General features: G+C 41.9%; 1 protein-coding gene across 1 annotated transcript; it reads right to left on the bottom strand.

The window, feature by feature from the left end:
• Positions 1–1,807: 1,807 nt before the first annotated feature.
• Positions 1,808–5,722, bottom strand: Dnajc19 (DnaJ heat shock protein family (Hsp40) member C19). Its single transcript, XM_048429911.3, has 6 exons — positions 5,580–5,722; positions 4,635–4,686; positions 4,485–4,558; positions 3,720–3,799; positions 3,245–3,315; positions 1,808–1,958 (listed from the first exon to the last, which is right to left on the bottom strand). The coding sequence occupies exons 1-6, from the start codon at positions 5,580–5,582 to the stop codon at positions 1,888–1,890; spliced, it is 351 nt and encodes a 116-aa protein (XP_048285868.1). The 5' UTR covers positions 5,583–5,722; the 3' UTR covers positions 1,808–1,887.
• Positions 5,723–10,359: the final 4,637 nt, after the last annotated feature.

The following is a 10,359-nucleotide window of genomic DNA, read 5'->3' as shown; positions in this document are numbered from 1 at the left end:
TAAATAAAGACTACTGTCGAAGAATGAATGGCTCCTTGGTATGAAAGATAGGCTTTCAGTGTTTGGGTGCTTGTTTCCTAACAGGTATGCATAGCATTTGACATTCTTTTATGTAGGTGTTTTGCCTGCATTTATATATCATGTGAAGGCTGTGTCCAAGGAGGCCAGATGATGGTATCAGATCGCCTGTGTTCTAAAAATCAAACCTGGGTCCTCTTTAAGAGCAGACAGGGTTTATGAGCCATGTTTTCAGCCCTGAATGAATTTATTTTTATTGTTAGTTCAAATGGCTAAATAAGAGGTTAGTAAACCATAATTTGACTACCCTCAAATATGGATTCCTTAAGTGCATTTACCTGCTTGCTAACATAAAACCCACATTAACACTCCACTTGCTTTGCTGATCATTTCTAATGACATGCCTTCAGGTAAGGCAGTGCAGTGTGTATTACCTGCTTTTGCTTGTATTGATTTTTTCTTATCTTCCTGTGTGGTGTAGTGCTGTGTTGCTCAAAATAAGAAAGGCTGTATATGCCAAAGTTATGCTGTAGTGCTTCCAACTTGAAAATACTGATGAAGGAAATACATTAAATAAGTATTAATGTTCAAAGAGAAGCATATGTCTAGAAACTCACAAGAACCTCTTCCCATTAGAAACAGAATTGTCGACATTTGCTAGTTGAGTATCACAGAACACAGCTGCTGTAAGAATCAATTGTGTCTACCCCTAGACCTGGCCTCTTCCCTAGTGTGATGGGGCTTGGGGGTGTTTCTGCTACACAAAATCTCTAGAAGCTAGTTTTCATCACACTCAAACTTCTTAACTCTTATTTGTAAGGACTTACTTTGAACAAGGGTACAAGATAGGAAGTAAATACAGAGCTATTTACTATTAATTACTGTTATGTGTCCACTATTAACACCCTTAGTACCCTTGACCACATTCACACACCCACCGTGTTTCCCTCAGCATGCTCTGATTAACTGAAATTCACAAATGCTACCAGCCAGAGATTTTACCTCCTGATCTATACAAGTCCTTACATACTTTAATGTTGAACTAAAAGTTACCTGCCTTCAAGTGTCACTTGGATGTATAGTATGTAAAATGTTAACAGTTGAGGCTGAAAATCAAAAGCTTTTCACATGTTGGGATTAAAGGCCTGCACTGGCTCTTAGTATTTTAATATTGAGAGGACTTTAAATTCACAAATAAGCTTTGTCATACAGATGAACTATGTAGAAAGCAAAATGGGGACAACTTGTAAGTATTTTTAAGAGACTAGCTAAATAGGAATTAAAAACAGGAGCTATACACAGAAATGCTTCTATTATAGTTTTAATGTAGCTGGGTATGGTGGGACACACCTTTAATCCCAGCATTTGGGAAAGACAAGTAGATCTCTTGAGTTCAAGGCCAGCCTAGTCTACATAGTTCAGGACAGCAGTATTAAAGTTTTAACGTATTGATGAAATTGAATTGTCAGTGAACTAAAATTTCTTAGATGGAAATTTAGCTAAATTAGTAAGTTTGAATTACAGTGTACTTGAGCAGGCCGTCATGCCTGGAGTTTTACCCCCCAAAGAATCCCTGCTTCAGTAGTTCACGCTGCCTGGCTTAATAAACTGCAGTAGGGCATTCTCAGAGCAAAGCCTTGAAGAGCAACATAAGTACTAAAATTTCTTTGTTAAGTAAAGAACAATGTTTATATTCAGATAGTGTGTATCTGTAATTATAATTGCTAATACTATAAATAATCTCAATCCTGAAATCCTAAAATTCGAACAAAATACACCAAGACACTGATTCTAAGTCATTTCACAAATTATAGCTCTGGGGTATTTTATTACAAAAACATAGACTAATTGACTTAAAATTCATCACATTTATTTTTTAGCTTGACCTTCTAGTAAGTCTTTAGCTTCATTGATTTTTGCTGCTATATAAGGAGATCCTCCTATAGAAGAAAGGGGGGGAGACATAGTTTAGAGCACAGATTCTAAATCTGCCAAAAGTTACTTGCATTTCAAAGATCCCAGACCTTAACAGAGATACTATTTTCATTTTCTAAAAAGCAACTATGATACCTTAAGTAGGTCACGAAATTACAGGATAAAGTATTGGGAAATGAGATGAAAACACCTTTAAAAAACTTAAAATCTGACTGACAGATTTAGCCCTTTCCACACAGGCATCTGAAACAAACGCTGTTCATTACTGCACAGGTGAACATAGTCCACTGTTTCAAGTGTTCCCAGGGACTTCTAGCTTATTTTGAGAAGACCTATTGCTTTACATCCTTTTCTGCTTCAGTGACCCTTTCTAACGTCATCTAGAGTTGCCGTTTTAATAACCTGATGAAGCCCATCAAAGAGCATCAAGAGGATGCCGGTAGAATAACTGTGTATGGACTCTACCTACGCATCCAGAACAGATGACCTTAAGTAATTCAAGCTAAATTCCTTACACTGTAAAGTCTCATACTAAACAGTTGTCCTGTTTAAACTTGGCAAAACGCTTTTTCCTACAAACAAGATTTGCACATGACAACAGATTTTTACGTTTTTAGTCAAAGTAATCCCTTTTACCATTGAAAGCTACTTTGAGGTATATCAAAAGCGAACACAGCTCATAGGTTTCCAAATAATAATTTCTGTTCCAAGCACCCACTAAAAGGGGAAACCCCTTAGAATTTTTCTAATTAAAATTTAGCACTTGGTTATTTATGAATCTAAGCAAATATATAGCAAAACTCAAAAATACACAACAAAACTAATCCAAGAGTTGATGTGTACATTTTTAATCCCACCACTTGGGGCTGAGGCAGAATGGTCATGAGGTTTAGACCAACCTTGGCTACATAGCAAGATGTCATAAAAACAAGCCAACCAAAATATCTAATATTTGTGATCATTACTGGAAGATATTTTATCAAACAACCTAAAAGCACTATTCAATTTTTTATTACTCCCAAATCACAGTGGCTCTTATACTTTTGTTTTGGTGAGATAAGGTGTCAGACTGTTTTGCACTGTTAACCTTTGATCCTCTTGTCTCAGCCCCCCTCCCTGAGTACTGGGATTACAGGAATGTGTTATATTGGGTAGATTTTATTTATATAAGACTACTATGTGATCCATGCCTGGGAAACTGCTCATATGTACATTTAGACATTTATATAATTAGTTATCCCCTTAACAGCAGTCCAACAACATGCTTAACAAAAGCTGAGCCGTTACTTACCCTTGTCTGGGTGGTTTAAGAGCATAATCCGTCGGTGAGCATCCCTGATCTTTCCTTTATTGGCAGTAGGGCTAATATGAAAAGGGAAACAATTTGTTGCTTTGATTTTTTCAAAATCACACACAGACTATACCGAAGGGTCAAATTTTAACACTTTAATAAGCCTCACAGATATAAAATGCATTTTCTAAATCAGAACCAAATTATAGTGCCTAAAAACAAAACTGGATATTGTTGGCCTTCACTGCAGATCACTCCAGGGAGCAGTGAGCACTGTCATAATCTGTTACATATCCCTCAGTGAGAGTCCTGTACTTATGCAGGCATGTTAGGCTTAAAGATTTTCATGGAAGGAGCTGACCAATATAAAATCAGTGTCTTCTTGGGACAAAATTCCTAATAACTACCTTATTCTCAATTGCAGGAAAATACTAATAGAAACTACCCTACATCTATTAATGAGTAAAAATCTTACCTTACACCTAGTATTAATGCTGCCTCCCGTTTTGTCATTTTGGGTTCAAACCCACCTTTATAGTACCCACCACTGAAGGCCTGGAAGGGAAATTGAATTGAAAGATTAATGAAGTAAATGGAAGGTTGGTTAAATCAAGAGAAAATAGCACATTTCAAAGACCTACAAGTCTACTTCCCAAGGTATTTTAGCTTGAGTAGTGGTAGCTACTGCAATAAGCATTAAACATCCATTTCCTCCAGCCAAACTGGAACAAATTGTCTCGAGGACTTAAGAAAACCAGGAATGAATGGAGGCCATTGTCACCCATATTCTGCATAGAAAGCAGTATCATATCTGGTTCAAAGCAACCACTAAAGACTTTATGGCAGTGTGGGGGAAATTCTGCCATCAGGACCTTAATTTAACCTTGGACAGCATGACTTCTGCTGTCTATAACATGGATCCTCAAAGTCCTGAAGAGCAGCAGCTTATGTGCTTTATCCCGTTAAGACTCATTCTTAACATGACAGGGTGTGATGTTTAGATGTAGTTACATCTAACAGCACTGCAATACTACCTATGTCTCATGTGACAGCAGATGAGGGAAGGCAGGTTAGCAGTATGTGAGTAATAAAGTAACCATCTGTGAAAGGTCACCCACCCTCAGTTGTCACCTAAGGTTTGCAACTCCTTCCTCACTGAACATTCAGGCTACAGGGCAGCTTCAGGCTTCAAATACAGGCAATACATTTACCCCCCCCCCCAAAAAAAAAGTTGTCTTACAGATTTTGGTAGGCTTTGAAAAACTTGTTTTACTTGAGGCTCCACGTGCTTCATGGCTTGTAAAGCATAACGGCCTAAAACCAAAATCAATAGAATAAGCAAGTTAACCCATAACCAGTCTATTCTTCCGACCCCACGCCATAAACAAACCTGCAAATCCTGCAGCGGCAATAGTCAGTCCAACTGCTACCACTGTGCTGGCCTGGTAAGGGGGGAAAAAGAGAATATCTTTACTTCTCTAATTGCACCTAGCCTGCATCCAAACTCATTACAGCCTTCTGCAGTGAAAGGTGAGTTCTTTTCCCCTTTCTGGCAAGGACTAGGGATGAAACTTAGGGTGTCACACATGGAAGACGCTATACTGATGGGACTACGTCTCCACCCTTTTATTCTGGGGTGAAGACTTGCTAAATTGTCCAGGTTGGCCATGAATTTGCGATCTTTCAGCCTCAGTTTCCTTCCTAAGTAGCTGAAACTCTATGGAGTGCAGCACCACGCCTGCTGAAGGAAACTTTTTTTTTTTTTTGGTAAAAATGTTTTGTCTTTAAAACACTGCAATTTGACGTTGAACACGATGGTGGCTTTTAAATGCTATTTACTCCCAGCACCTAGAAGCCTCTGGCAGGTGGATCTCTTGAGCTCTGGGACAGCCAGGTTACATAGTGAGACCCTGCCTCAAAAAAATTAAAAACCACTGCAATGTTTATACACAATTTACTGTCTGGTGTGCTATTTTCACTAAGAAGAAAAGGGTAAGTCGGCCTGCTTATCCACAGCAATAAGGGTGACTTTTTCAGAGGTCGAAGAGAACTTTAACCCACAGACACCTGAACCTTATTCAAGTTTAAACAAGACCGGTGAGAACTAAGATTTCTACTGGATTAGAAAACAGTGCTTGCAAAGCTCCCTGCAAGAGTCCCACAAGGCAATTCCACCGTAAAGGATTTGTTGGGGGTTAACGGGCCGACGACCTCCCCAGGAGGCGCAAGCGTTTGCCTTCAGCACAGACAGGCTGTCGGCTGGAGCGAAGGTCAGTCTTGGCGTCCGCCCGGGCGGCCAGCGCCACGTCTGGGCCCGTCAGCGCCGACCACTCACCATGACTCCGCTGCGCGGCTGGGCAGCGCGCGCTCATCCCAGCGCGAGCACACCGCCACAGCACGCCGTGTAGACCGCTGCTACCGCACCAACCGCGCCGCCGGCTCCGGCAGCGCCGCGCAACACGTCAGGAGCGCCGTAAAGTGAGTCGGGAACTGTCGCACAGGGTGCTGCAAAAGGGACCAAGCAACTCGAGTTGACCGAAAGGTCGGTCGGGGACGGGACTTGCGATGCCTTCCGGCCCAGGCTTCTGATTCGGAAGTCTAAAGCCTGACATAGAACGAGTCTTTCAGTTAAAACATCGCTCAAACTTTGATTTTATAGAGTTTTTTGTCCACCCTGTGAAAGTAGCGCTGTTTTTTCAGATGACAGTATTGTTATAATACGGTGTTTTTTTTTGTTGTTGTTGTTTTCTCTCCACGTCTCACGTCTCAGTGCCTTTTTTGCTACGCTGTTTTTGCTATCAAGAAGCCAGGAGAGTGATCTTCATGCCCTGCAGTGATATCTTTCTTCTTCCAGCTTAGAACTTGGTTCAGTCTATAAGTAGATCAAAAATTATAAGGAAAGTTAATGTTTCCATTTTCTTGGTGTTTTATTTTATTTTATTTATTTTTTGGTTTTTGTTTTTCAAGACAGGGTTTCTCTAAAACAGTCCTTGCTGTTCTGGAATTCACTTTGTAAACCAGGCTGGCCTGGAACTCACTGAGATCCTCAAGCCTCCCTCTGCCTCCGAAGTGCTGGGATTAAAGGCCTGCGCCACCACCGCCTGGCTCTTGGGGTCTTCTTTAGGCTACATGAGTTTGTTCGCTAAAGAACACAACTTCTGCTATGTGTGTTCATTGTTTATTTTCTCTCTCCTGTTTTAATCTGAGTTAACTACTTTTCCAAAAGAACTTCTGTATCTGCATTGCTCTGAGCGTGTTAACCCAAGAACGACAGTGCTCTTGACCAGAATGAAAGGGATGGGGAAGTATCTTTCTGCGTGAAGGCTCTAGGTTGTGAGAAAATATAAGCCGTGTGTGACCTCAGCAGAAGCTTGGAAACTGAGGTTTTCAATGAAGTTTTCTTATCTACTCTCCGTTTCATTTTCTCACGCCGTGTCTTTGCCTGCGGCCTCGCTACGCTTTCCCCCTTTTCAGCCAGAGGTCCATTATATGAGCGTATCATATTTTGCTTATCTTCTCGTTTACTCCTGGGTTGCTTCTGTGATGTAGCTATTGTGAATGGCGTTTCTGTGGGCGTGGATGCTCAGAAACTAGTCTGACTCTTTGATTTCAGTTCTCTTTACTGGGTAGGCAGAAATGAAATCCATGTGTCCTGTGATATTTTTCATTGCTGTAATGGTTTGAGTCTGAACTGCTTCTCAGAAGCTTGTGGTCTTTGTGTGTGTGTGTTGAAGGCAGATCAGTGGGTTAATCAGTGATGGGTCATGGACGGGTGGACTGGTGGGTGGTACTGGAGGAGGCTTAGCTGAATCATAGTTATACAGGGCAGGTCCTTGTCTCTAGTTCTTTCTTTTCTCTCTCTGTTTCTAGGCCATAATTCATCTCTGCTTTAAGACTCTGTGTTCCCTGCCCTGAAGTTCTGCTTCACCACATATCCAGGACAATGGAACCGACGATCAGGGATTGTAAACTCTGAGACTGTGTGAACTCAGCAGGTTTCTGTCCAGCGTGAGTGAATTCAGTCCTTACCACTGCAGGGGGAACGTAACCTCTTTACATTCCTACAAAGCAACTTCGCTGGCGAATGAGAGTCTTGGATCACATCCTTGCCCACATCTGATATTTTCTGGTTTTATTTAGTAGTAGTAGTGCTAATGAGTATGAGGTAGTAACTCATTGTACCTTTGACTTGAGTTTCTCTTGATCAGTATGGAATGTCTTTTTATGTGCTTGGTAAACATGCACGCACCTCTTTGGGAAAACAGCTATTCAAGTCCTTTACCCACTTTTGGGGGGTTGGAATTTGTATTTGTTGTTAAGATTCAGTTTTTTATGTATTCTGGGTATCAGTCCGTTATCAATTACATGATTTTCTTATTTATTTATTTTTATTTATTAAAAATTTCCACCTCCTCCCTGCCTCCCTTTTCCCTCCCCCTCCCAACCTTCCCCTCCCTCTCTAGCCTTAAGAGCAGTCAGGGTTCCTTGCCCCATGGGAAGTCCAAGGTCTTCCCCGCTCCATCCATGTCTATAAAGATGAGCATCCAAACAAACCAGGCTCCCACAAAGTCAGTCCATGCAGTAGAATAAAAATCCAGTGCCATTGTCCTTGGCTTCTCAGTCAGCCTTCATTGCCAGCCACGTTCAGAGTGTACATTTTGTTCACATGCTCCAACACTCCCAGTCCAGCTGGCCTTGGTGAGCTCCCATTAGATCAGTCCCACTGTCTCAGTGGGTGGACGCACCCCTCGTGATCCTGACTTCCTTCATGTTCTCCCTCCTTCTGCTCCTCATTTGGACCTTGGGAGCTAAGTCCAGTGCTCCAATGTGGATCTCTGTCTCTATCTCCATCCATCACCAGATGAAGGTTCTATGGTGATATGGAAGATATTCATCAGTGTGGCTATAGGATAGGGCCAGTTCAGTCATCCTTTCCTCTGCTGCCCAAGGAACAATCTGGGGACCTCTCCTTGGACCTGGGAACCCCTCTAGACATGATTTTCTATTATTTCCCCATCTCTCTGATGCCCTTTGACTCTGTTACTAGTATGTCTTGAACATAGTATTCTAAAAACTTTATAAAGTCCAGTTCTCTAACTCTTTGGTTCTTTGTTGTTGTTACCTGGGCCTTTGAGTCACACCCAAAACCAATGTCATGAATAACTTGCCTTGGGTTTTCTTTTAGGGATTTTGTAGTTTTCTGTCTTTAATCTAATGTGAGTTTCTTTTTCTTTTCAGCATTAGGCAAGTGTTTCCATCATTTTGCACACATGTGGGTAGTGTCCCAAGCATTGCTTGAGGAGACAGTTCTTTACTTTTTAAATGGTAGAGGTTATGATAAGCTTTACAAAACCACCTTGTCTGGAGAGTGCAAGCGAGTGTCTGATATGTTTTTGTTCTCCGGGACCACCATAACATATTTCCACAAGCAGAGAACTTAATGCAATAAAACTATGTTTCTTTACATTCTAGAGGCTGGACATGTAAGGTCAAACTATATACTGACTGTATATAGTTTCTCTTCTGTGTGGCTTGTAAAGTTTAAAAATAAGAGAAAAGGAAAACTTACAGTCAACTTCTCAAATTATGGCCGATGCTGACTACTCTTGCCCGACTGAGTGATGGATGGCCACGTGTCAGAACTCCTCCGGCTTTGCTTTCTTACTACTGAAAGCAGGTCCTCAATCCATGGAAGCAGCTGAGTAAACATTTCCAACTGATCACTCGTCTGATTTACAAGTAAAGAAGTGATAACAGAAGTTAAATATCATCTTTCTAAGAAACTATCCCTCGCACGGTACTAACCAGGACTCTTCTTTAATACCAGACTCTAAGTCTGCTTTGCAAAGCTGTAGCCCCTGTCAGTTCACTTTGTGCCAGATCATGATTGTCATATTGTTGTATTTGCCTAGTTAAAGCTGGAACATTCGATCAGGAAGTTCTAGGATATTAGGGTAGCCTAAGATGTCTGGTAAGGGAAGCGATGTTCTCTCGTTTGGCTTGGCCTGTTTCTGGAGAGAAACCTCTTTTTTTGTTGTTTGTTGTTTTGGTTTTTTTGTTTTGTTTTGTTTTGAGTTAGGGTTTCTCTAACTTTGGATCATGTCCTGGAACTTGCTCTGTAGAGCAGGCTGGCCCCAAACTCACAGAGAACCGCTTGCCTTTGCCTTTGCCTTTGCCTCCCCAGTGCTGGGATTAAAGGCATGTGTCATCACCGCCCAGCAGAGACGACCCTATTTTGGAATGGTTTTGATTTGGGTTTTCTGTAATCATTTGAACGAATTCAGGAAGCATCCAGAGTATTCTGGTTGGACTAGGGCTTGGGGAGGACCGGAACTCGCTTGCAGTCGGCGGGTTTCAGTGCACCCTGAAACATACAGCAGCAGGATGAACTTTGTTCTACTCCCTTTTTTCTAAAACCAGCTTTGAGTGAACTGCACGGATCCCTCTTTTGATTGTGCATCTACCTGAATTACCATCTGCTATCTGGAAATTGTGATTCATTTCGAAATTTGCATTTAAATATAAGTCATGCAGGGCATACTAATCTGCATCTGCATAAGAGAATTATTCTTCTTGTTTGGGCTCGCTATTCTCTCCAGTACCTTGGCCACTCCGTGGAATCCCAAATGGTGGGCAGAGGCAGTGACTGCTTGCTAGCCTGTCCCCAGTTCCCCTGGTCCACAGTGCCAGTCACTTATTGAGGACACAGTTTTAGGTACGTGGTCATGGTGTTCCCTTCAAGGAAAGCTGCCAAGGGTGATGGATCCAAATGTGACTTTTTCTCCTAAATGTGTCCAAGCTTTGTTAAGATCTGCCTGCATCCTTCCATGACTATGATTTTAATGGTGGGTGTACTGCCGGCTGACTCGGGACTCCAGCCCTCAGATCCGATGGTGTGGGTCCAGTACTGTGCGCTGCTCTTCACTGTGCTCACCGAGTGAGATATGAGTAGCACCCAGGAACGAGTTTAGGATCAATAGGCAACTGAGTTATGGCAGCACTGTCATGGAGAGGTTTCCGGAGACGCTTCAAGCTGGTTTGGCAGCTTCATGTCGCCATGATGTGCTGAGCATGCCCGCTAAGCTGCTCTTCTGCCTCCAAATCTCCTCATTTGT

This window comes from Myodes glareolus, chromosome 20, assembly GCF_982192425.1.
Source record: "Myodes glareolus chromosome 20, mMyoGla1.1, whole genome shotgun sequence".
NCBI classification, from domain to species: domain Eukaryota; kingdom Metazoa; phylum Chordata; class Mammalia; order Rodentia; family Cricetidae; genus Myodes; species Myodes glareolus.
The sequence above is the reverse complement of the archived record's forward strand: the minus strand, read 5'-3'. Positions and strand labels throughout refer to the sequence as shown.

Excerpts from the sequence above, each read along its gene's own strand:
- Dnajc19 (XM_048429911.3), bottom strand. Across the intron at positions 3,800-4,484 it reads TTCAAAGCCTACCAAAATCT|GCCTTCAGTGGTGGGTACTA; the intron begins GTAAGACAACTT and ends TTTCCCTTCCAG. Across the intron at positions 3,316-3,719 it reads GCATTAATACTAGGTGTAAG|CCCTACTGCCAATAAAGGAA; the intron begins GTAAGATTTTTA and ends TTTTCATATTAG.